The sequence below is a fragment of the Scomber japonicus genome, chromosome 13 (genome assembly GCF_027409825.1).
Source record: "Scomber japonicus isolate fScoJap1 chromosome 13, fScoJap1.pri, whole genome shotgun sequence".
In the NCBI taxonomy this organism is placed as follows: Eukaryota; Metazoa; Chordata; class Actinopteri; order Scombriformes; family Scombridae; genus Scomber; species Scomber japonicus.
The window spans coordinates 26,518,748-26,546,268 of NC_070590.1; the positions used below are offsets into that span (position 1 = coordinate 26,518,748).

At 39.6% G+C, this 27,521-nt stretch overlaps 1 protein-coding gene across 3 annotated transcripts; it reads left to right on the forward strand.

Annotated features, from left to right (window-relative positions):
• Positions 1–27,521, forward strand: gdpd5a (glycerophosphodiester phosphodiesterase domain containing 5a). 3 transcript variants are annotated; one of them, XM_053331750.1, is made up of 16 exons: positions 1–328; positions 7,922–8,096; positions 13,788–13,891; positions 14,056–14,149; positions 14,234–14,293; positions 14,382–14,480; positions 14,778–14,871; positions 15,851–15,996; positions 18,161–18,243; positions 18,474–18,624; positions 19,140–19,361; positions 19,738–19,883; positions 20,154–20,301; positions 20,739–20,821; positions 22,229–22,341; positions 25,886–27,521. In XM_053331750.1, the coding sequence occupies exons 2-16, from the start codon at positions 7,980–7,982 to the stop codon at positions 25,975–25,977; spliced, it is 1,752 nt and encodes a 583-aa protein (XP_053187725.1). In that variant the 5' UTR covers positions 1–328; positions 7,922–7,979; the 3' UTR covers positions 25,978–27,521. The 3 variants fall into 3 exon arrangements, with proteins under 3 accessions (XP_053187725.1, XP_053187723.1, XP_053187724.1); XM_053331748.1 differs by having other exon boundaries at positions 19,140–19,370; positions 25,886–27,520; XM_053331749.1 differs by lacking the exon at positions 1–328 and adding an exon at positions 5,133–5,205 and having other exon boundaries at positions 19,140–19,370.

Consider the following 27,521-nt stretch of genomic DNA (forward strand, 5'->3'; position numbering starts at 1 on the left):
CTGGAAGTGCGTCTTTACGCAGAGGAGAAACTATCCTGGAAAGTATTGAGTGTATTGAATATATATTCAGGTTTTCAGTATTATTCCCGCTGCGTTACAACAGGTGTGCGCTCTTCTGCTCTTTCACTGTAGTCTCATGTGTGCCATCGGTTTGTCTCACACTGCAGCTGGAAATAACTTTAAAGACTGATCATATGAATCCGTAAAGTCCAACTGTACAACAAGTCACGACATTATGTCAACATCCATGGAAATAACTGATTAACCGAGAGAGCTTCGGACGTTTTTCAACAGTGACCAGGAGAAAAAAGGCTGTCGTGGAGGTAAGGTAAGTGTCCTGTGCGCACTTCATCGGATTATCTTCATATAATCTCAGTTACTGTCACTTGGTCCGCACTGTTATGTTTTGCGTTCAGTTTGATGGAATTAGAATCAGACAGTTGTTTCATCTGCTTTAATCGATGTTGTTACAATTGAATCATTTGGATGAGATCTTCCAAAACCTGCTTTCATAGATGTATAAAGTGGCACAACCAGCAGCACCACCAAATATAACTCTACTCTATTTTCTTCCACAAGCACAAACAGATACAATGTAATAAATGTGAAGAAGTTAATGGAGATAACTAAAATGAGAATTAAGAGCATCATTTTCTATGATGATGCTGCGTTATCTTGATTTTGGAGCTTCAATGATTAGTCGAATAATCTATTAATTCTATTAGTTGGCACCTATTTTATTAATTATATCTATTTTAATAATCAATGCTGATTTGGTTGGTGTGAATGTTTCCTTGTGAATGTAGTCTTCTATGACACTAAAGTAAACTGACTATTGTTGGTTGTGGACTGTTGGTTGGGACATATGAGGACATCATATTTGGCTTTGGGTAACAGTGATTGGAATTTTTCACCATTTTCTGACAGTTTATAGACCAAACAACTCATTGGTTAATCGAGAAAATATCAAATAGATTGATCAATAATTAAAGTAATTGTTAGTTGGAGCCTTATTTTGGTACAAACACAAAGAAAAGCAATGACAATATTTGGAAGTACATAATAATAAGACATTGTTACATGAACACACACACTGACCTGCTTTATTCTGACCTGACATCATTTCCCATCAGGCATGTAACCACTGGAGCCTTATTCTGACATGGTAATATACTGAACAGGTTGTTAATTAAAGGTTGCTGTTAAAGTTAAAGATAAAGTATGGATGGCCTTTTCGTACAGCATGTAATTAGCAGTTGTCTCCATATATAATTTCTTTAGTGAATATGAAGGCATGTAAAGGCTGAAAAACATGGGAAGGGCCTTTGACAACCAAATGGTGACATCATCTAACCTAATGCACCAGATGGTTTGTTACACAGAATCATCTGAGAAGTTGTCCATGTAAACTGTTTGGAAAAAGGACTTTCAAGAAATACTTGAAGTTGATTGGATGAACCATCTGTCTATCACCATCTGTATGTTGTGAGGCAGCTGGATTCCCCACGCTAATTGGTCCGAACCACCACTGGCTCTAACTTGAAGCCTGACAAGATTGATTCTTGCGTGATCTCGTGATGTCACGATCTTGCGAATCCAGCTGCCTTGTAAGGTTAGACGTCATCATCTTCACAGAGCGAATTAATCAAGCTTTAATTACATTGGTCTGTCCTTTTGTCCTTCCAAATCTGATTAGTACAAGACATATCTGACTACCAATTCTCATCTCTATCAGTATCCCAGCCTCCCTGCAGCATCACTTACATTAAACTGTCAGACTTAAATCATCTTTAATGAATCAGTGACTGCCTCACAAGTGGCAGGTGCTGCTTGGCTGATGATGTGCAGAGCTGAGAGAATGGGGTAACACTTAAGTGGGGTCCCTTGGTCTTCTGAGCACCCAATGGATGCTGGGAAATATTGGAATATGCAGAAACAAACCTGTTGGCTTCAGCTGCAGCTTTGTTTCCAGTCTGTGCCCCTATACTCCTCCCTGTGTGTGGATAATGAGCGCGTGGCACTAATGGAAACTCTATTTTTGGCTTAATCCACTAAAAGATTAAGGATATTATTAATGCATGCATATATAATTTTCATGAAGGAGTGAACGATGGAAGCCTGGAAAGAGGCGACAGTGACCGAGATAAAGGGCTAATAATAGATAGATATGGCAGAGGCTCTGTGGCAATTGGTCGGCTGAGACTTAGTGGATTATTGTATTATTATTCAATGAGCACATGGAGTCCAACTCCACTGACAACTTTGACACTGCAAACTTCCCGCAGCCTCAGAGGGGTGCTAACAGTAACCAGGTTACTTCTAAAAGATGGCAAGGAAGTGAAGAGAGTAGTAAAGTGCTCTTAGGTAAATGTCAGGTTCATTAGAGAAAACTGGCATGAGACCAGCTGAATGACAAGCCAACAAAAAACACAGCAGTGAGACACTGGAAGAGATGAATGTGGTTAAATTAGAGTAATAATTGGAGCTATCATGCAAATGTAAATGCAACAATTACAATTAAAACGTACATTTATCAGACCTGTCCTCATGTTCTAAAGCAGGAGATAGACTGTACTGTCTTCAGTTTGTAACAGAAGCTAAAGGAAACAATAGAAAATACATTAAAAATTAATAGCACATTAGACCTGAGAGTCTAATCAACAGTGCAGCTCCTGCTACTGTAAGAACACCAACAAAACCAGCCAACACTGCTGACTCATTACACTCTGTTTACTGTAGCAAATTCCATAAACCACGAAAACAAGGACATTAACTGGTAAAAACACTGCTGAGCTGTATTTTCATCAGGTAAATGTCGGTTAATCAAACTTGTGAGGTCAAAGGCTTTTTGTGCCTAGTGTGTCTGTGTGTGTGCTTGCCCTTGGTGGTTACACTGTAAACAGAGCATGTGTTGGACACATTGCTTCAGACGTAACCGCAGGCACACATTTTGATTTGCACATTCATCTTTTCCACTGAGTGTTGATGGAAGTTCAGGATCCAGGAATACTTTGGCTGCCATTTTCCAATAACAGTTGCATGTTTCCCTGGATTCTTTTGAAGATGTTTTATGTTGTCAAAAAGCATGGCCTTTGTTCCCCCCACAGCTTCACTCCATCAAAAACATCTGATCTGAATATCGTGAAATTAACTCCTATGTCAGACAGAAACAGTTGTACCTCTTGAGAAAACTTTGACCTTTTCTCGAGATAATGGAGCAACTTCTGAGTAGATCAACCTTATTTCCTTTAGTCCAGCTTAAGCCTAAAGGAAAAGAAAGACATACAGGTGAATACTTGAAGAGGAAAGGATCCTAACTGCATCCTTTTACTCAAAACAGACAAGACATCATTTATGTAAGATTATTTTCAGTTAACTGCCTGAACAATTAACAGGGGATTGAGGTGTGTTACCCTTGAGTGACTGACTATAATTTACTTTATGATGCAAACACAGTGTGATGATCACACCATGCTAGGAAGCAACAGAGACACAATAGGCCAACCTGGCTGGAATCAGGCCCCTGTGATTTCAGCTCCAGTTGGCCCTTGTTCGAGGACGGGATCTGGATTTGAATGCTGGGAATCTGCCAAGTCCCCTGAATGCACCAAAAGGCTCCCTCAGGCTTGGGAGTTCCCATATAATAAGCAGTCAACAGTGAAAGCATGCAGATCTGCAAGGTGGATGCAAAACAATTTCCCCCTTTTGAAGACTGTTATATAGATTTAGGTTAGCAAGTGAATGGTAGACAAATGTTCACACTCACCCCCAGAAAAAAAAGAAAAACCTTGAATAGGATACACAGCTCAAGCATGTGACACACAATACCCGACAAATTTGTATTGTAGCCCTTTTAAAGCAACCATGGTGTACATAACTGAGCCAGATGGCATGCAGTTAGATGGGATTTTGTCATTCTTTTAAAGGTTTTAATGTGAGTTTGGCTATTTATATCAGAGAGTAAGTATCCTTAAGAGGGAGGCACAAGTGGGGGTTGTCATGGAGCTCCAGCACACTATTGCTGAAGTCATAGAAATTTCTTTAAAGATGGGTTAGGTGGGCACTTGTTTTTCTTAAGATTTGCAGGCAAAATGTCCCAACTCAAGCCCAGTTTGATCACACAGGAAGCTTTGCTGCCAAAGTGTCCATACCAACCAACTGGAGATAAGGATGTTAGTCAAATATTGGTCAGAATTATCATTTTAAATCAATCCTGCCACACACATTTACAGGGCATAATGGCATTTTTAGCCACGGTAGGCATTTGGCTCTAGGAATATCAATGGTGGCCTGGTTTTCTACAACTTTGGTCCAGACTGAATCATCTCAACAACTGTCAGATGGATTGCTATGACATTCATGGTCCTCAGGGGATAAAGCCTCAATTGCTTTGATGAAGACTGACATTTATATTTGAGAGTTAATATAATTATAGAATGGCTTGCTGTGACATTTGCTACAGATGTTAAAGGTCCCAGGACGATAGCTGCTAATGACTGACATTTCCTCTAGCACCACCAGCAGATCAGTGGTTAGCTTTTTATGTGCTTTGAATCTTTGAAAATCTTGAGATGACGTGGAGTATTAGCTGTACACAAACACAGCTAGACACAGACTTAGCCTGGCCATTCGGTCATGTTGTAATTTCTCTACTCAGAGATAAGGACAGAGGAGCGGTTTATTTTTTTAGGACTGTTGACAAGGAAATAGGCCTTTATCTGTCGTTGAAATGGGCATTTATTGCCCTCTTTTTTCAAAAAGATCATCTTTTTTTTCTTTTTTTAAATCTCAGCTTATTTATCTTCAATTTAGATGGTGAGTGTTTTTCTTTTGTGAAAATCTATACACATGGACCTTGGAATTCACTGTGGTAATGGTGGTATTGACAGCACCAAATGGCTTGTTTTCATTGTTGATATGAGTATCAGGGATTACCTTGTTAATTTGCTCCGATTATCTGCTGTACCAACGCAGCAGTCTCATTGAAATGAATAAGAAGGCCTGGTTTATCTGACACAGTGGCATTGTCGTCTAACTCCAGCCATAAGGGTGCATGCTTCATCCCTCTTTTCTTGTCATTTAGGTAAAACGCTTGGGGGTCAGACGATTGTTACTAGTGACACTCACAGATGTCCCTCAGTGGGAATTAACCAATACTCCTTGAGGCACTCTCCAGGGGGCCCTGCTGATCAAATCTCTCCAAAGGTGATGTCTTTTAAAAGACCAGTGTATAGGAATTAGTGTCATCTAGTGGTGAGGTTGCAGGTTGCAACAAACTAAATTCCCCTCTCCCTCTCAATATTTTTCCCTACTTTGTCTCTGATTGGTTTACCCTGATATTCATACTCTTACCCTAACCAATCTCATTCCGCATGCCTAAACCTAAGCAACCCAACCAACAAAGGCAACGAGTACTAGCCAATCAGAGGCAAAGAGGGGTGGGTCATGATTTTGCAACCTGGCAAAAAAAAAGTGGTCTTCTCCCTCTCCCTTTCCAAGCATGTAGGAGAACTTACAGTGGGTGCGAAAAACATGAAAGGCCATCTATAGAGTATAGTCGTGTTTGGTTTGTCCCTTTTGGGCTACTGTAGAAACATAACAGTGCATCATGGCGACTCCGTGGAAGAGGACTTGCTCCCTAGGTAGATACAGAGGGCTCATTTTAAAGTAAAAAAAACATTATTGACCAGTGTGTCCAAAATTTTAATTTGTCATTTCATGCTAAAATACATTTAAAAGCTGAGGCTTCAGCAGTCTAAATTAGTCATATCAAGTGCCACATTTACAGTCTTATGCATTCATTTCCCTCTTAGTGTTTCCCTGTTGAGTTGTCATGGAAGTATAGTAACAAAAAGAGAGATGGAGGACTGTGGATTTTGTCCTTTATCACTGTGCAGTATGAAGTGCATCATGAAGGGATCTTCTAATGGTCTGTATGAACAGGAGGAATGATTCCAGCAAGAAAAAAGATAAAGATAAAAGGATTCTGTAGCTGACCAGTGTGAAAGCCAAATTGCAATTGAACACCACATTGTGCAGTTGGGTGTAAAGGAATGTAGTTCTGTTCTATTTCTTCCACTTCTTGGTCACTTGCACACTGCACACTCTGGACACTCTGTACTGGTCATCAGTGGCTCAATCGGTCAGCCAGTTGGGAGCACTCACAAGTTGACGAATCAATAAATGGAATAACAAATTGGCTTTTCATATACAGACAAAGTGCACCCAACCTGGGACAAGGAGCAAACTGAGAGCAGCTCAGTCAAAAGTAAACCTGGAAAGAGAGCACAAGGTCATTCATCCTATTGGTGGATGTTAAGGCGAGCAGTAGCATTGTCTTAAAGGTGCAGTGTGTAGAATTTACTGGAATCTAGCAGAACAGACATGGCAGAAGTAGAATATAATATTAATAAGTAAGAATAAATAAGAATTGTGTGTTTTCGTTAGCTTGCAATCAGCTCTTCATATATAAAAAGGAAGTGGGTCCTCTTCCACAGAGGCTGCCATGTTGCACAGGCATGTTTCTACAGTAGCCCAGAATGGTCAAATGAAACACTGGATATAGACAGGGTCTTTAGCATTTTTTCGTGACTTTCATGGCCACTGCAGGTTCTCCTACACAATTGGAAAGGCAAGGGAGTGGGTTTTCACTTTGTTGCAGTCTGCAAAGTCACCCACATACAGTACTGGTCCTTTAAAACTATTGGCCAAGAGTTTCCAGTCACACTAGCAGCTCTGTGAGGATGCACTTATGCACAGTGTTGTTTTTAGCTAAATGCTATCATCAGAATGCCAACATGCTCACATTTACAATGATGACATGCTGATGTTTAGCATGTAGTATTTACCAAGTTCAACATCTTAGTTTAGCCTCTTAGCTTAAATTAGCACTAAACACCGTCCATTTGGTGTTGTGGTCATTTCTTTGGTTTTAGTTTTGGGAGTATGTGGTCATAAATCAAAGTACATTTTAGTTCAGGTTTAAGTTTATTAAAACACAATATATCAGACTTTGTCAGGGATAAAATTATAAAGTCCTACTCTTAATGGTAAGATTAGCAGTTTAAAATATTAAGCAGTAGTACATTTTAGGCAAATTGATGGTAAGTCAGAGGATCACCAGAGTCATTATGGGCTCTAAACAAACCTCTCAAGGTCAGGTGCGTACATTGGGAACTTTCCCAGTGTGCAGCTTTATTTTTAGATCTTAGACTGTAAATAGCACATACTGTAGGTTACATGAGCTTAAACTATGTATTATCCTGTCTAAAAAAAACTAAAGTACTAAAATAGAAGTAAAGAGAAAAAGTAAAACAAGAATTTTAGTAATAAAGGATCCAGAGAGACAAAAGAGACAAGGCACAGCACCATCTCTTCCAGGGAGCCATGAAAAACAACGTTCTCTGTGCCAAGACATTTTTACCTGCCACCGAGGCAACCAGCTTTTCTCTGAGGTAGGACTGTGAGGACAATACAGTCTAACTCTTTCCCTTTTCTTTTTTTTTTACTGATCTGATTTACTGGATCTGGTCAAATAAATAGGTAAAGTAAGTAATGTGTGACTGTTTTCTGCTTTGCTGTCATATTCCTAACTGTTGCTTATTAGTGCTGTTTTCCTCTATACCACAGTCACACTTAAAGGGTTAAAGGTTGACTCAGTGACTGTCAAGCATATACTATATTATTATGTCTGTCCCAGACATGACTCACTATGGAATAGTGTTGTTGACTTCCTTCTACAGGTGTTGTTACTCCAAACAAACTCAGTGCTGTCAACATATTCACCTTGTTTTGTGAAAATATGCCTCAGGCAGCATGACGTGACATGACAATGTTGATAAAAATTGTAATTGTATGTACAAAGACTGACAAAAATGTTTGAAAACTTTCACTGTTTAGTAACACGTTGGTTCTTCTTCAGGGTTCCCAGTCCTGTGTGGGATGTTAACAGACTGGTGGCGCGTTGAGGCTGAAGGAGCATGGTGAAACACCAACCCTTACAGGTCTATGAGAAGCAGGTGTTTGTGTCCTTTGTCACTGGGATCTATGGTTGCCGCTGGAAACGCTACCAGCGTTCCCAAGACGACAGCTCCAAGGTAAGATAACACCACTGATCATCAAGTATGGATAGTGATAATCAATACATTTTAAGTATTATTTGCTCAATATCCTATATAGACCATTACTGGCATTACAAATACTTTGCATTAATGCATTAGACCTACTGTGTTTTAATGCATGATACAGTTGTTCTTATATAGATATTTTTCAGTGTTTAAAGTCTAAAAATGTGATTGTTGTTGATAAATACAAGCTATGTTAATCAGCTTTTATTACCATGCTGCTGATCTGCAGATAAAATGACATCATCAGATAAAATAAACAAAAATACAGGTTAATGATAGCAATCTATCTGAGTTTAGCTACATGTTTAAGTGTCTGTGTCAATATATTTTTTTCTACCACAAGATGACCCCAGATGTTTTTTCTACAAGACCCTTTTCTATCATTAAAAAAAAAGAGGCCAAAGGTCACAATGTTAGATGTGGCCTAAATGTAAGCAGTGTAATGATAAATAGCCTAAATAAAATAACATTTATCTGATCTTCAGTGCTTAAATCTCAGTAGTCACATTACAATCTGTACCAAAAAAAAGTACTGAGATTTGATACCCAGTCTTATCTCCCATTTATACACAGTATCTATGTTGGTCAGTGTTATGTCAGTCATGCTTAAATACTCTTCCTCCAATAGGCTGGAACAAGCCTTAACTGTAGCCCTGCAGTGAAAAGATGTATTACTCAAAAGAAAGCTGAACCTGAGAGACATATCCAACTGATTATCACACTTAAGATAGTTGTATTGAGGAATAATAACAGTTATTAAGTGGATCATAGATGCTTCAGCCACAGTACTTACAGTGCATCCTTACAGTCATCAGTCCTCAAAACAGACATCGTTTCACAGTATAAGCTGCAGTGTCACCAAAACTGTGTGTGTACGCCCTGTTTACCTTTGGCTGAAGAACAAAGGTAGTCAAAACAGCGATTCATCTGTGTATTTTCATATTTGCTGTGGATATTGACAGGGATCCAGTAGATAAGTGTTTATGTAAAGAAAGTAGATCCAGTGGAGAAATTGTGGCCACTGGTTCACTGTACACAATGTACAGCAGAGCATAACAGAGAGCCGTAATGACACTACACAATCCTGCTGAGGCTGCACTGAAACATGATCGCACCTCAGGAATAAATGAACCGTTTCCATTTTGTGGTTCTGAAAGCACAGAAAATAGGTCAGGCTTTGTGAACGGCAACAACAGTAACCCAATTCAGTAAAGCTATTTGATGCTAAATGACTGAAAAATTCACTCAACATTAGCATTGGGGGGGGTTGAATGGGTCTGCGGAATCTCAGCTACCATCTGAAAAATAACCCTGTTGATTTAGATAACAACTCGAGTTCAAAAGTAGTTATTATACTTGAAATGAAAATGAAATCCTCTCCTTTACCTCTTTATGTTACTAATTTAGAAACACTATCAGTCAAAGCACAAAGATGGAATTTGGTACTAATCTATGTGCTGCCAGTATGACCAGGAGGAACAATTACCATGACTCAACACTATTTCAGTGTACACACATTGTTGGCATGTGAGTATTGTTTTAAGACTGTTAAGATTGTTAAATATGTGATTGTGAACCTATAATTTAAATTAAAAACATTGTTTCCTATAGATATTTATGTCATCTTATTTTTATCTTATGAATTCCTAAGGAACCAAGTTACTGGTGAAAATAATCCAGACAGAATCAGTGTTGTGTCTGGATGTGTAAAGCCGAGCCAGACACCCAGCTGTGTTAGTTACCCACTGGGCAGCCACAGCTAACTCCTGCTGGATGTCGTCTTTATCACAAAGAGCCAATGGCTCGGCCATAAATCAGTCCATTTACTGAATGTTTGAAGCAGGCACTGATTATGTGTTGACCAAGAGTAAAAAAGACTCACAGCACACAGCTGCCCCTCTCGACTCTGTCTCCATTTACAAAGCACCATGCAGACACACAAACGACACGCGCACATAAGCAGAGAAGTTAACATTCATGCTCTGAAATGCTGTCTGTTTACTCTGTTGACTGATTTCATTATTAAACAATTTCAGTGTTTCAATCCACAATGGATATCAGTCTCAGTGCTTCGTCTTGTTTCAGGCTTAATGTTCCTCAGACATCATCAGTGTCATCTGAACCTCTGCTTCTCTCACTTAGTCATTTTGGATTGTCCCAACTCTGCACTTAAGCAGTGTGGCCAACAGCAACATTAGTTACTCCAAGAAGATAGAGGACATTAACAATTTGTGTGCATAACATTTTAAAGCTGCACTTTATATATTAAATTCCCCCTCCACTGAAAAATGTGTTTTTCTTCTTGTTCCTACACTTCGCTTTTTGAGCTCCATTGTGCAGAATGATGTATGTGCAGAGTTACGTTAATCTCATGAAAGTAGAACGTTTCTCTGAGCTCATTGAAAATCAAATTTTAAGGGGTGGGCCTACAAGTATGATTTGTGACATCACAAATTGTTTGGAGCCAATCCTGGTCCAATATTCAACTTACACAAGTGTGATATGGAAACTTAAAGCCTCCAGTCCTTAAACACTGAGAATGGACTTTACAGTAGGAGACATCTTGTGTTGAGCTGGACAACTTTCAAAATGAAATAGATAGTAGCATATTCATAGTTTCCAGTAGATGTCATTTTAAGGATTTTAACAAGAATTGTATGTGTGGAAAAACCATATCACACAAATTATTATTCAAAGTATTTTTATATTTGCATATATCTCTAAATCTTTTCTGGAGGGGGTTCTTTAACAGTGGATCAAGTGACTACATTTAACACGATGACTCACTCATAGTGAGAAATCACCCAACTTAATGGTTCCCTTCAGCTCTGCAGAGCATTTTCAGGCTCTATTTAGCTTGCAACTTCAATGTTTTGCTTCAAAAAGAGAACATAAGTGACTGGCTGGGGATGAAAGTGGAACATGTTGCAGCTAGGTGGAAAGAAACCTGACTCCAAATGAATGTGAATGTTATGCTATGACTGCTGAATGTGTAAATAGGCAATTGCAGTATGTCAGTGTTACAACTTGACCGACCGTGAAGTGGTCAAAATATCTGGTTTTATAGTCTTCAATGATATCAGGCTGAATATTTTTTTTGCGAGGGTTGAGTTGGAAATCAACTGAAATGATTTGATTAACTTTGGCCTTGGAAAAGAGATCAATCCATAATTGAAAGGAAATACTGCATTACTGTTCAGTTGCTTTCCTTTTTTATCTTGAATTACACCCATATCCACCAGCTCTATCAGTGTCCATGTTCAGCTGACACTGACCTTGTCTGATAGGCTATTCTGTCCAGCAGTGGACAGAAGGTTCATCATGGTGAAGTCAGCACATAGATCAGGATTTATGAGTGCTGTCAGAACTTGGGTACCAGCAGTTCTAATTGGAGAGATGGAGGGACCTGTGAAGGCTATGTAGGACTCAAGAGACAGTGTCAGATAATACAGATGAATGATAAAATGCTCACAAGAAATGCGAAAATAATCCACTCCAGAGCCAGATCGTGGTGGTGCAACATAGTGGCATCCATGGAAGGGGACCTGCTCCCTAAAGGGTTCATTCTAAGATAACTCAGGATTCTTATTATAAGGTGATTTACATGAATAGTCCCCCTAAAACCTAAACACTGAGCCTTTAAGGGATGATATGACTTTTCAAGACTTTGTTTCTCAAGCAGAGAAACTATTTTGTAGATCTTCATGTGGATAAAACATTTTTCTTGTACTGTAACTGAAGTTCAGGTGTGGTTGAGCGATATGACAAAGTAACATAATTCTGTTGTTACCTAGAATGGCATGTGCTCAGATACAAGATTTTGTCCATAGTGCCCACATCTAATCAGAGCAAGTCACTGCTGGTGGAGGCAGATTAGCCCCACAGACATTCGTATGATGACATTCAATACTCATCCCACAGAAGCAGATGAGAATTGAATGTCTTTCTTAAAGAAAACCTGGACTGAGTCACAGGCTTCCTCTAAACACCATTTTCTTTCCCGAGGAGATTTTCTCCACTAGGGATTAGTTTACCTGTAGGTCACAACCTTTCTCTGACACCAAGGGCGACCCTCTGCCTCAAACAGGATTCCTAATCTACCAAACAACTCGTCTCTGGAGCAGGCATCTGTCTTTAAGGTCTGACATGATGAGAAAAAACACAAGGGGAAACAACTTTTCTATCAATACCTGTTGTATCTAGGACACACTTGTGTGGTGCATGAGGTAAATTGACAATGTGACTTTGGCTCAGTGCCTTATAGCCATGCACAGTCACCTGATCTACAAGGTGGTAGCTGTTAAACCAATTAAATACAGCTCCTGATACCTTGTCATATCATCACCTTTACTACCATGTTTTTACTGGTTAAAAGACTGTTTGCATGTCCTCTCCTCTCCTGGCTAAAAGTGACACCTTTCACAGCCTTTCTGTGTAAATCCAACCGCTTCAACAGTTCAGTCAATTGCTCTTTACCTTCACACACATCTAATTATCTCCATGCCTGTTATATAAGCAACTGGAAGTGGTGAGTCCAGGCACGGTGTGGTGCAAAGCTGATCAATACGCAACAGGATATGTTGACTGGCCTATCATACTTTAAACCTCCCCTCACATGGCATTAGCTCCTAATCCTGTTAACTACTGAAGGAAAGAGTCCTTGAGTGATGGACAAGCTCTCCTTTACACCTTTGCCCCACATGGCAGACCGGGAGACATATCGTACAGGAAATGGTTAAAACATGAGCTAATGAGAAGCCATGTTAACATTACAGTACTGTTTTCAATTGCTATAAAATAATAAAATGTTGCATATAAAATACAGTGCAGAACTATAAATATACTACAAGTGTGTAGCAGGAAAACAGGTGGAGGACCCAATTGCAGAGACCAATACAGAGGTTGAATGAAAAGATGCTTAAATGAACCATAATCCAAAAAACAGGCTAGGACAAAGCAACATGAAGACAGTCAACAAGCAAACAAGTTTGAAAGGGGCAAGTCAGGCAGGCAGTAACCAGGTCATAAACAGGCATTAGGTCAAAAACACAGGTTGCAGATAATCAGGCTGGGAAATCAAGGGCACGGAAACAGGTGCAGGGACATGGGAGCAGGAACAAGTAATTGGATGGTTGGAAGACAAAGACCCACTGTAACACTGATGACGTAGCAGTGAATGATGAGCTATGGACCCGTATATAAGCTGCTAGTGAGACAGTGAGCGGCAGGTGAAGATAATTACGGAGTGGGTGTGGGAACCAGGCAAGAAAGTCCGGGGGCATCTGGTGGACAGGTGGAGAAGTGCAAAACCAAGGGAAGAGAAAGTGTGAGTCTAGAGGGAATTACAGGAAGTGATCAACATCTTGAATTGAAGCAGAACAAAAAATAGAAGCAACACGTACAGAAACTTAGAAAAGAAGACTGATTGATCTCTAAGAAGTAGAGCCAGTAATAATTATCTGCAGGCTTGTCACTACAAATGGTACCTTTCACGTGACACTTACTGTATGATCATTTGATCCATTGTTGGTGTAATATAGTTGGAATAGCAACTTTAATCTTCTTCTCAGACCTTGCTCTTTTTTGAGAAACAGCCTCTTCACATATATATGAAATAGTCTCAGTGTGAAATCTCAAATAAGAACATGTTTGTCTTTACAGTGGGAGTGTGCATGGTTCATCATCTTGTGCAGTTCTTTCTTTCTGCTGCTCTTTTGGGCCTACTTCTGGTTGGTGGCTCAAAATGATTTCAACGACTTCAACTGGTAAGTCAACCCAACATGTGACTGTGGTGGCTGTAAGGGAAAAGCTGTTCATGAAAACGTGTTTGATAAAGCTGGAACTAAATCAGATGAGGTTGTGAACAGATAAGAATTCATTAGTTTTACCATCATCAAAGATTAACCCTTACTTGTTCATACTCCTCCAGGTCGGTATACAACCGCTCTGGAGAATGGAGGGATGAGACGATCCCTATCCTGGCATCCACCACCGTGGGATTCAGCTACATTACATTCTTAATGGTAACACTATTGTCAGACCTCAAAATATTTGCCAACTTTTGCTCAATTAAAATATATAAAAACTGATTCTTGTTTCTTTTTCAGATTTTAGCACTTTTCCACATATCGTTGGGCCAGCAGCTGAACCTCTACTGGGTTCACAAGGTGTGGTGAACTACATCTAATTGTGATATATCATTTGATCCACACATGATTTGAAATAAGGCCTTCATTGTGTGTCTCGTCTCAACAGATCGGAGTGTTGGCTACGCTACTCACCACGATTTCTGGTGTCATCTCTGTTGATGATCTATGGGGGGATGAGTGGGACATCCTACTTGTATCACTGCAGGTTAGTCTAAAATCAAAATAACATGACTGCTTTAAGCTTACTGCTTTTCATGTTCCTGTCTTTTTATTTAGTTTTCTAATGAATCAACTGTATCATCAAAACAGTATACTATCTTACTGATTGTATTTCCCTTGTAATACACCGAGAAAGAGTGTTAATCATAGCACTGCATGCTTATTTTTGACATTATTGTTAATCTTAGTCATCTCTAGGTTACAAAAATGTATTATGGATAGTGTTCTTGGATAAATAACCACTAATCAACACCCATGTTCTATATTTATGTTCTGTTACCAGTCCACAGCACCTTTCCTGCACATTGGAGCCCTGGCAACAGTCACAGCTATCAGCTGGTTGGTAGCTGGATATGTGGTCCGCAGAGAGAGATCCAGTAAGTGGTGACTTGGATTTCAAGTAGCTAAAGACCCTCTATTGTCACCAGGGCTGAATTTCTGCTCACAGTTTCTTTCAGTATCAGTATCTCTTTATCTTTGACTAATAAAGATTGATCAGGACTTTTTTAGCCATGACACTGTGTCTTGGTCAGTTGGTCAGAACGCCACTTTGGTGGAAAGTGAAATATCAACCAACTATTGGATTGCAGTGAAATTTTGGACAGACATTCATGGTCCCCACAGGATGAATCCTACTTACACTGGTTATCTACTTACATTTCCTCTAGTGGCTGCAGCTCACTAAATGTAATACTTATTTAGTAATATATCTCAATATCCACTTCATATATAGGCACACATTTTCTATATTTTATTGGTTTGCAGACAACTATTGGATGGATTACACTGAACTTAGTACAAGCACTCCGAAAGGATAATTAGTAATACCTTTCCCTGACTATTCATGTAGTGCAGAGGCGTCCAAACTATTCCATAAAGGGTCATGTGGCTGCAGGTTTTTATTCCAGCCAAGCACACCAGGCTTGACTCATTTAATCAACTGATCTTCTGAGTCTTCAGACAGTTGATTTGTCAAATCGTGTGGTCTTGATTGGCTGGAACAAAAACCTACACCCACACGGCCCTTTATGGAATAGTGAGACATGCCTGCTGTAGAATCTTAGTCTGTTTATGATTGTATCTTAAATAAAGTTCCTATCATTGTCATATTTAAGTACCTACATGAAGATATTTCAGGTGTTTGTTTACTTTTGCTAAATAGATTTTCCAGTGCTTTCCTGTTATTGTTCGAACTTCCCCGCATCAGCCATTTGTTTTCACCTTTGAGGAAGTTCCACCCTCTGATACTCCAAACAGATTAGCAATTGTTCTGACCAACACTGACAAAACTCCAAGTGAGATAATGAGATGGATGAGTAAAGCCACTCTTAAAAACCTCTTACTCCTTCCTCTTAGATTTCCAAGTGATGGTGTTGGTGACATACATTACCATCCTCCTGGCTCTCTATTTGGTACCACTCACTTTCACCTGTCCCTGCATCATGGACCGCCACAGCCTCAAACATCGACCAGACATCATTGGTCGACGGGGAGCTCCTATGGTGAGTTGGTGCTTCGCCAGACTTCACTGTCTGATCCGGTTAATTGTTTAGATGGAGGATTTTCAGCTCTGTGGGGAGAACACAACACAGCCTAGACCTGCCAGGTGTTTATTGCCTTCTGGTATGATGGATGAGTGTTAAAAAAACATATTTTAACATGTTTTGTGGTGAATTCTTCCACTTAAGAATTCTTCTGTTAACATACAATGTTGATAAATGGATATATCTATTTTTGAGTACTGTGTGCATGACTGAGGACTGTATTTTTCACAGCAGAGTGGTGTACAGCACACAGTACACGGGTCTGCTGTTAACAGGCTCTGTGAGCATAAGAGTCAACAACACACTGAACTGTCATTTCACAGCTGGCCAAGCAAATACTGTTCGGGATGACTAGCAATAAACAAATGTACAGTGATGTTCAGAGCTGTGTTTTCCTGCCCTCTAAAAGCACACACACACACACACACACACACACACAATCACACACACAAACACACACTTTGTCCTTTTCATCCATCATAGTTGATGATGACCATGGCATGTCTCATTATGCTGGGTTTTAGTGAGTGCACAGGTGGCTGAACAGACCAATTTGAGCCCCAATTCTCTGTGGCACAGTAGACAGGTCAGGGAGGATGCAGAGCTCTGAGGTGCAGCCACAAGTCCTTTCTTGGCAGATTTGCACTTAAACATACATGAACTTCTGCTCTCACAGAGGACTGTACCTTCTTGTTTTTGGACCACCTTGCACTTGCTTGCCATTTTTTCAAATGTTTCTTTCATACATGTCTGTGGCGGAGAAAGTATTCAAATCCATTACGTAAAAATACTCCATTGCAATCACAAGTCCCCATTTTTTAAATCTTATTGAGGTTAAAGCTCAAAAGAATTATCAGAAAAGTGTATTAAAATGACAAAAGTTTTAAAAAATGCTCATTATGCATGCAGAATGACCACTGTTCTACTGTTATATTATTAGATTATTATTACTGATGAGCTAACATGTGAGCAGCATTGTATGTTGTAGCTGATCTGCACACATATTGGTTACAGTAATTATAACGGTAACTATAATAAATAAATGTAATGGTCTCTAACAGGTAATATAATATATATTATGAACAGGCTGCAGAGACAAAACACTTCTGCTTATTAGTATTAACATAGTGTGTATGTGTGTAAAAACAAACTTCATCAACAGTCTCTTCAGCTGATGAAGCTGACTGATAGCTGATCCAGCTGTGATCAGCTGCAGCTGTCATCAAAAACAGACGTTGCTTCACGTGACACTTCAGAGGAAAGTCTTGTGTCTCTAAAGACAGATTGCCTCGTTTCCTCTCTCCTTGTTTGGTTTTGATGCGTCTCTCTATGCATCTACTGTGGGAGGAAAGTAAGAAACATAGATGCAGTTTAAGAGACTTGGGCTGCACCTTGAGTTGTGCTAAGCTCCTGAGCAGAGCAGCAGGGCTAAAGGAAGAACAGCTGGACTTGACCAAATGAGGGGCAGCATGGGAGGTGAGACAGGGGTCAGGATGCAGGTAACAGGCTGAATCACAATTGCAATTTGCAAAAAACAAAGAGGTTCGAAGTGTAGCAACACTAACTGGTAGCAGACTCTACAATCTGGCAGGGTGGAAGTGGCAAAGCTGAGTATTTGTTGATGCTTGATTACAGACATGAGGTGCAGCTGTAGAAAATCACTCACATGCAGGGAGAGAGAGGGAGAGAGCCACTCAGGGCTATAGGATAGAGAGACATGAATTGGAGGTAGAGGGTGTGGCAGATGATGTCTCAGAGACAGCTGTAACAAAATGGACTGCATCAATGTAGCAATTTTATACAAAGCAATTTACCTCCTATGCTGTGCTGTTTCTCTCTTTGAATTTATTCTGGGTATTCTGAATAGATACATAATGAAAATAATTTTTAAAAACATATCCTATAAGAATTCATAAATGAAAGCCATGGGTATATAACTATGCTGTGTGAAGATAAGCATGGTAAAGACCTGTGTGCCTTTTCAGTCTCACTTTTGATCATGTCACACAAACGTATGCGCAACAAATCACAGTTCTTTATTTAAACACTCTTTTTTAATTATGTCGCTCCCTCCTGATGTGACTGACTGTATCCTTCCTTCTCCGTCTCCTCTGTGCTGTAGCTGGCTCCAGAAAACACCATGGTGTCCTTTAACCGAGCCCTGCAGCATGGAGCCACCTCCCTGGAAGCTGACGTCACTCTCAGGTTATTAAACACACATTAACAACATTTCATCCTGGGGTTTATTTATAATTAATGAATTCAGAGTGCTGACTGTATATGTACATTATACAGTAGATCCACACATCCACAGCTGAGATATAGCTTGCTTGTATGCAAGTAAGAAATAGTAGAAAAGATAAGATTAACCTAACTTGTTAAGCACTAATTCATTACTGAAGTAAGACATTTTCTGACCATACTTTGTCCTCTAGTGTGGACGGGGTTCCCTTCCTCATGCGAGACCGCACCTTGAGGAGAACCACAGATGTTAGTAAGGTCTTTCCATCCAGAAAGCATGAAGATGCCTCTTTCTTCAACTGGACTGAGATACGCTCTCTAAATGCGGGGCATTGGTTTTTGGAGGTATTGAAATCCACATCACCTCAACTCACATAGATTTGTTCATGCAGAATCCATCAGCTATATAAAATGCATTTTCACCCTTTAATGAAACACATCGTTCACCATTTTCTGTCATATGTAGCTGTGAAATTATTTTCAGGGTAAGATGCAAGGGCTTTTGAATAAAAATAAGAAATGGTGGGTATAAAGTTTTGTGGATACATTTGGTTATCCAATAATGAACATATAACAATGACCGTATTGTCAGGTTAAGATGTATAATTACAGTAGAAAAATAATCATCCCTAAGTCTTTGTGACCAAAACATTAGAACAAAGTTGATGGTTGTAATGGAGATGGTGATACAAAGACAAAAATACAATCAAAAAGACACAGCAATACACAAATGATCATATACAAGCAAGTTTGTGCTTAATTTCAAAATGTGATACATATTCTTAATGTGTGCATCAACTGTTCAACAGTGTACATTCACAACCAGTATCTGCCTCTCTGTTCCTCTCCTCCGCCTCTAGAGTGACCCCTACTGGACAGTAGAGAGCCTGTCGGCGAGGGATCGGGGCCGAATAGGCAACCAGACAGTTTGCAGTCTGGTGGAAATGTTGCGTTTGGCGGCCCGGGCCAACGGCTCGGCAATGCTCAACATCCGCAAGCCTCCAGCAGAGCACCCACGCTACCGGAGCTGGTTCATGGACACGCTGTGGGCTGTGCAGAAAGCAGGGATCTCCCAGAAGAGGGTGAGGACTGTAGGTCCCTCCGTAATAATACTTATTATTATTATTGGTGCTGCTTGTAGTTGTGTAACTGCAGTGATTAATGAGTACATAAATAAAGATTGGCAGCTCTATATTGATCTGTATACAGTGTTTCAAAGTGTTCAAACACCAAAAAGAAATGTCAAACATGAATAAAAAGCCTAAACAACAAGTGGAATGTGTTATTGAAAATGTGGACTTACGTTACACTGCAATTACACTGCTTTATTAATATTTAACTCCTACAAGTGGCACCTTTTGTTTTTTACTGTAAAACTGTAACATTCTCTACCTACGAAGCCCACGCCACATTCTGTCTGATCAGTGGTCTTTCCATGTGCCAATGTGTTTTGGCCAGGTGACGTGGACCCCCGACACGGACAGGGGGAGGGTGCGAGGCTTTCAGCAGACAGCAAACGAGAAGCTGTCAATAGCAGAGATGAAACACAGGGGGATCACGAGCCTGACCCTCCACTACAGCAAGGCCAGCTACAGAGAAATACAGTAAGAGGAAGCATCCACACTACTAGATGAAAGACTTTATAGAGACCAAAAAGCAGGAAGAGAAGAAGTATAAGGGCTGGTTTGACTTCATCATGAAAATTTGGTGGATATTTACTCTTATCTTCAACACTCCTCTGTGAGAAATGTGTTTTCTTTCTCTCTGGCTGTATTTTATGACTGCAGAATGATCAGAAAGGTAAAACGAGCTAAGGAGTTAAAGGGAAAATCCCTTTTTTTCAGTCTTGACATGTATTTTTTCTTGTCCCTCAGGGAGTATCTGGCCAATAATGTGAGTGTGACTGTCTACCCAGTGAATGAGCCCTGGCTCTACTCCATTATGTGGTGTAGTGGGGTGCCTTCTGTGTCCTCTGATGCCCCCCAAGTCCTCCAAAAGGTGCCTTACCCCATCTGGCTCATGGTAAACAGCTTTCCTCCTCCTCCTCCTTCTTTCTCTAGTTCTATCTCTCTCTCATCTGGCACCACACACACACAAACACACACAGTCACTCAACAAACACACACAGGCAAGGTCAGAGACGAGACGAGAGGACAGCAGGAGAGAGGACAGAGACTGACGAGGGCCCAGCAAGACTCGAGGGCAAGGATGTAGAGAAATGTGAGGGAGCTCAGCGGCAGACTTTAGCTCAGCGTGGCGTTAGAGAACAACAGAACCCTGGGAAAGAGTCCGGCAGGTTGAGACAAGGGCGCAGATCTGAGTGAAGAAGCAGCTGTCCAGCAGGCTTTCTGTCTCAGTCAGGGCCTCGCGTTACTTTAGCTTTAGGTGACACGCATGTCGATGGTGACCTCCAGTGGTGTCTGCTGGAAACTACTCATATTTTTTCTCTTGTCTTGCAGAGCCAGAGCGCTTACGGCTTCATCTGGATCGCCTCAGATCTAGTCTCCTTGGCCATAGTCATAGGGATTTTCTGTTTCCAGAAGTAAGTATTGTTTGGATTGTGATGATGCTGAAAGTCACAGATATACAACAGCACACAGCATAAATGGCAGTGACCATTGCATACATCTGTCACAAAAACTGCTTGTTACCTTTGGTTTACATTACATTACATTTACGTCATGTTACATCATTTGTGAAACATACAGTGTTCAATTCATGGATTTTTAAAGACTCTGATTACCCATATTGCAAAAAAATATATGGTTTTATTTTTTCGGATTTTGAGATAAACATTTCTGCTATGGTTGAAAAGATTATATTTGGTAGCAACATGTCTCACCTTTTATTCTAGTTTATCAAACAGAACATGTTTTATTAGAGCCAATATTAGAAATGAGTTCTTCAAAAACTGAAATTGAGCAGTTAAGTGAGAAAACATGTTTCTAATATGGGTAAACCTGACCCTTAAAAAATCATTATATATTTTTTTTTTCACTATGAAGTAAGACTCTATTTAGGTATTCATTTATGTTATATTGTAATTGTAATTGGTTGTATTTATTTTAACATGGACCCCAGGAAGAGTAGCTGTTGCCTGGGTAACAGCTAATGGGGATCCAAATAAACTAAACTAAACTAAACTTTTCTTCTTGTGGCTGTATATTGTATATTGTATATTGTTTTTGTTTTTTTTCTGCTCAGTGAACACTTACGCTTAGTGTCCTGCACAAATAAACTAAATTCTGTGTTTTTCTTTGACTCATTAACATTTCATAGCTCTCAGTTCATTTGTTCAATCTTATATTATGTAAATGTTGTCTGACACCTGATAAAATTGACCAAATTAACATTTTTTTAAAACACAAAAACACAAGCGTTTGATTGGACGTGAGCTGAGCTTTGTATTTTGTCCATTCCGCTTCTTCACTGACTTTTCGTTCTGCTCTTTTCTTTCTTTTCCTTTTTTTCTCCTTCGTGTCTTTTTGTCTTCCGGATTGTTCCATGTTTCACCTCCACGCTCTAACCTCTCACTGTCTTCCTGTCCTCTCTCTTTCTCTTTTTTCCTCTCTTTCTCCTTTGACATCCTTACTTTTGTCCTGTGCTCTGCCTGATCTGCATGCAACCTTCCTCCGCTGCCCCCTGGCATCTGTCAGCTATCATATGATCAGGTAACTGCAGCGACTGCCTTGGCCTTTGTTTCTGCCTCCTTGTTTGTCCTCCTTGTGCTTTTTCTGCCCAACAACCCTGAGGCCGATTCTTTCCTTTCTTCCACTTGTTTACCTGTTGTTTATGAATGTACATTCTATTAAATATGTGTTTGTCTGTAGCTTAAAAGCCCTTAAAGAACTAGAGATCACCATAAGAGTGAATGGTTCAATGACACAGCTGTAATCAGTGCATCCATGTGTACTGTATGTGATTTGCATGTGTGCGTGTGCTGTAACAGGTGGAAGATGAGCGGGATGCAGAACTATAACCCAGAGCAGATTATGCTGAGCGCTGTGACGCGTCGGACCAGTCGGGACGTTAACATCATGAAGGAGAAGCTCATATTCTCAGGTGCCACTTTAACTTCAATTCATGTCTGAAAATAAATGAAAAAATAATAAAATAAAATCCAGGTGTAAATAATGCAGCCATGGAGCTGTGAGGTTGTAAACTGGCAAATGAGTTCACATCTGGTTCTCACAAGGACATACAGATGTGAGGAAGCCTGACAACAAGAAGTTTTAATTCACAATACGACCACTGGGGGCTGCCAAAGCTGGACATTAGATTTTACCAGCATGAATAGTTACAGTATAGTGGAAGTGATGCATATTTATCCAATACTACATTATACAAATGCCAGCTGTATGTGCCAGCTACACAGTTTATTGGTGTGATGCATTGATAGAAACAGGGAAGAAAAAATGCAGTTTTTAGAATACAGCAGTTGACACACACCTGGTTCCCAACATTATCAGTGTTTTTGTGTATTAGATCACTAATTTAAGTCCAGTGTTTCTATTCATTTATCAGACATCTTATACTAATAATACTAATATTTTGTGTTTTGGGGCCTCAGTTCTGTTTTTGAGGGTTTTGTGATCATGGGCAGATCGCTGGTTTAACAGTTTAACAGGTGTGTGTGTGCGTCGTTAGCTGCACCAAACACTGAGTCACTGCTCTGTCAACTTGTGGTTTGGAGCATAAAATTATTCTGTAGTAAATTACATTCTGTATAAATTGGTGCACTTGTAGCTGCGTGTGTGTGTGTGTGTGTGTGTGTGTGTGTGTGTGTGTGTGTGATCAGAGGAAATTGTGATTGTAAGCAGAAATTCATCGTTGTTCCATATCTTCTGAAAGCTTTGTGTCAGTCTAGCTCACCCTGTGGTAATCTGAGTAGTAGTAGGTGAGGCTGAAAAAGTAAAGGAACAGACGCTGCTTAATTAAAATAGAATAGGGAAGGGAGCAGGTGGCAGCTTGCTGTGAGGCTGCAGATTTTATTTGTGTATTTGCTTTGGCTTAAGCTAGATTTTGATTTTTACAGGTTCATTTTTTGCTGTTTTATGAATGTTTCTGTGAATAGATATCACTTTTTAGTGCTTATAGGCTGGCAGGCCGTTTTTTGTGACATCCCTTTAAAGCTTTATAGTGCCAAATACCAACTTCTGCTATTTATATGCAATGGTGGCACATACAGTGACAGCAAATACATGCTCCGAAAGGTATTATGTGTTCAAACTCTGTCATCGCAAGCCAAGTCCTTGACATCCACTGACATGATGAAAAGAAAGGCTGAATCCAAATGTCCACCCTCTGGATATATGGAATGAGTCATCACAGACTTCAGTCGGACGTACTGTGACGTTTTCACCTCCATCATGTCAAGTCTGCAGGGGTAGATAGCTCTAAGATGGGACTTAAGACTTCAAATACTTCCATTGAGATAAATTTAACTTCCTCACCTTGTAACCCATGTCAAAACATTGTTTTTTTGTTTTTCTGAACAGTTCTTAATGGTTTTAATGTGTGCGGCTCTGCTGCTTTATACTCAGCACATCTGGTCAGAATGCTCAGGGAGATTTTCTCTTTACATGAACTGCTGAATACTGCTAATATTATATTCACATTAAATCCTCAATGAATGGCCTTCACATTGTAGACAGATAAAAACAAACCTTTGCCCCTCTACTTTAGTGGATTATCATAAACAAATCCACATTTTGAGCCTATAGGCCTGTTATACTGTGTGAAGCCTACACTATAACTCACTACATCACAACAAGATAATATTTTAAACAACCTATTATTATGTTTTTTTTATTTTGATAATAATGATTAGGTTTTTTTGTTTGTTTGTTTCATTTTAAAGCCTATTGCTGCAGGATTATGGGTAATTTTCCAAGCAAGGTCTGGTGAAGTCTGCAGAAAGTCCACTCGAGGCGTCTTGTGGGCTTGATGAATTGTGGATTTGGACAGTCTTGAGCACTAGCAATCAATCAATCAATCAATCAATCAATCAATCAATCAGTCTTTATTTGTATAGCACCAAATCACAACAGAGTTATCTCAAGGCACTTTACACATAGAGCAGGTTCTAAACTGAACTCTTCAGGTTTTAACTTTAAAGAGACCCAACATTCCCACATGAGCAACAGTGGCAAGAAAAAACTCCCTTTTAACAGGAAGAAACCTCAGAACCAGATTCAGAGTGGGCGGCCATCTGCCTCGACCGGTTGGGGTGGAGAGGAGAGAAAGGAAGGATAAAGGAGAGAAGCACAATGAAAATCAACAATGAAGCTAGAGGCCCAGATTACCTGTGAGACCAGAAAGCTCAGACAACTCCGGGGAAGAAGTTTAGGTTATTGAATGCATTAATAGAACATGAATGTTAATGGATATAGATGGATGGATAGAGAGAGAGAGGGAGAAGGAGAGAGGAGCTCAGTGCATCATGGGAGTCCCCTGGCAGTCTAAGCCTATAGCAGCATAAGCTAAGTGCTCTAAGAGCCCTAACTATAAGCTTTATCAAAAAGGAAAGTTTTAAGCCTACTCTTAAATGTAGAGAGGGTGTCTGCCCCCCGGACCAAATCTGGAAGATGGTTCCACAGGAGAGGAGCCTGATAGCTGAAGGCTCTGCCTCCTGTTCTACTTTTAGAGATACTAGGAACCACAAGTAGACCTGCATGCTGGGAGCGCAGTGTTCTAGTAGGTACATAAGGTACTATCAGCTCTTTAAGATCTGATGGAGCCTGATCATTAAGAGCTTTGAAGGTGAGGAGAAGGATTTTGAATTCTATTCTGAATTTTACGGGAAGCCAATGCAGTGAAGCCAAGATGGGCGTAATATGATCTCTCTTTCTAGTTTTTGTCAGAACACGAGCAGCTGCATTCTGGACCAGCTGGAGAGTCTTTAGAGACTTGTTAGGACAGCCTGATAATAATGAATTACAGTAGTCCAGCCGAGAAGTAACAAATGCATGGACTAGTTTTTCAGCATCATTTTGAGACAGGATATGTCTAATTTTTGCAATATTACACAGATGAAAGAAGGCAGTCCTTGAAATTTGTTTTATGTGGGAATTAAAGACAGATCCTGATCAAATATAACTCCTAGGTTCCTTACAGTGGTGCTGGAGGCCAGAGTAATGCCATCCAGAGTAGTTATGTCATTTGATAGTGAGTTTCTATGGTGTTTAGAACCAAGCACAATAACTTCAGTTTTTTCTGAGTTTAATAACAGGAAGTTGCAGGTCATCCAGGCCTTTATGTCCTCAGTGCATGTTTGTAGTTTAGTTAATTGGGTAATTTCATTTGGCTTTATTGATAGATATAATTGAGTATCATCTGCATAACAATGAAAATGTATTGAGTGTTTCCGGATAATGATAGCAGACCTCGTCTATGCTGTAGTGCTATGAAATCTGAACATTGGGATTCAGTCCTTGATAAAGAAAGACAGAATTGTTGATATTCTTGGTTTGGGTTCCTGAACTTAAAATTTTACCACCAGTGTTGCTACTTAACAGAGCAGTGCTTCAAATCAAGAAAAGAATAAAGGTGAGATTTATGAAACATGGTTTTACAGCATCACTAATCATTTTGCTGTCTTTTTCAGAGCTGAACAATGGGCTCAGCAGTACAGAGGAGCTCTCTCTGTATCCTGAGAACGGTTATGCCAGATACTCTCATGGAGGCCCCAGCCGCTGATTTCATCACTACTCCACCTGAAACCATGGGGACGGTGAACATTGAACGACGCTGGATGTTATTTTGCTGTCAGAGCAAAAAAAGGAGGAGGCCTACTGATTGAACTATCATGAAGTTATGTGCAAGATCATTTTTGGATCAGTTTCAGGAGTATTTGTCCACAGGGACTCTCCCATCATCTAGCACCTAGTAACAATTAGCTACAGTAAATAGAAACATCTGCATTCATTTTAACAATATAATGCATACGACTGCCTGTCTAAATCACATTCCATCAAAATTATTCACCATTCACCTTGAAACTATATGTAAGAAATTGTTGTTTTTTTTCCATTTTAAGGTAAAATATTTGTGTGCTAAACAGCTGTTTAATCAGTAGACGAATGTCTTCAGATTGAATTTCAGCCCGAACCAATTAAACCAGGCGAAAATGCAATGTGTGGTCTGTGTTAAAACCAATTTAAATCCAATTATAGCACATGGACATTGTTATCTAGTATTAAAAGAATGAACGGAACCTGGTTCTAATACAAATCTCGGGCTAGAAATCAATCTGACAAACGTGAGACAACAAAAAGACTTTGAGTTCAGTCTGTTTGCTCAGTGACCTTCTCAAAAGTCTTATTGGAGCTAATAAAGGCTGTAATGTTGTATTTGTCCATGTCATTTACTTCACTGTTGTTTTATAACAGAGGGAATGGGCTGTGTAGAATTCTGTATTATACAATGATGTAAATATGAGTTGTTTTACATGTTTTTATTTCTTTATCCCTCTGAGAGGATTTTCAGTGGTTTGGACATCTGAATTGTGTATTCTATGTTTGCATTTATTATGACTGATGTCCTCTTTTATGTGTGACAGACAGATTAGGACATGCATGAGACTTCATTTCTTGCAGTTTTATAGAGTAAGAGGGTTTCGAAGGGTGGGGTGGGGGGTGATCACTATATTCTTGTCCAAATTCTTATCTTTTTCTCTGCCTCTCATCTGTCATGCCATGATTGATTTTACTTTATAGTCATATTAGTTGTTACAACTTTCACATGGCTGCCTTTTTGTTAATTTGATGGATTGGTAGAATATTGTAGAATGTTTTGTGTCTATACAGTAGCTTAATAATAAGGGTACAAATTTCAAGATACAACTACACTTTTAGCTGCAGACTGATCAATAAAAGTGATCTTTTTCTCTTTGGAATTTGTGTAGGTTGTCTTTTTGTGGAAGATGTATAAGACACTAGCAATGGGAATTAAAATACAAAAATTTGGATTGACAGTAGAAAAGTTTAAATATTGCATTTCCAACAAACCTAAACTTAAGTTAAGACACAGAAAACAATTATGTGAATTTTTAACATATTTCCAGGCAGCATATGCTTTTATTTCAAAACATTTGCTGCTTCAGGTGTAATTGATTTTGACCTCAATGGTTAAATGCTGATAAAATTCAGATTTATTTTTGGCACATCCTGTGTTGTTTACTACTCGCTATAACTCTACATTAGGATGCACAGCACTTTGTTGCTATGGTATTGACCATGTGT

What these genes read in the sequence shown, in the direction of transcription:
- gdpd5a (XM_053331748.1), top strand. Translation starts at nt 7,980, where the DNA reads ATGGTGAAACACCAACCCTTACAGGTCTATGAGAAGCAGGTGTTTGTG. An exon ending in ACCTCTACTGGGTTCACAAG is followed by an intron (nt 14,294 to 14,381) that starts GTGTGGTGAACT and finishes TCGTCTCAACAG; the next exon opens with ATCGGAGTGTTGGCTACGCT. An exon ending in GGTCCGCAGAGAGAGATCCA is followed by an intron (nt 14,872 to 15,850) that starts GTAAGTGGTGAC and finishes CCTTCCTCTTAG; the next exon opens with ATTTCCAAGTGATGGTGTTG.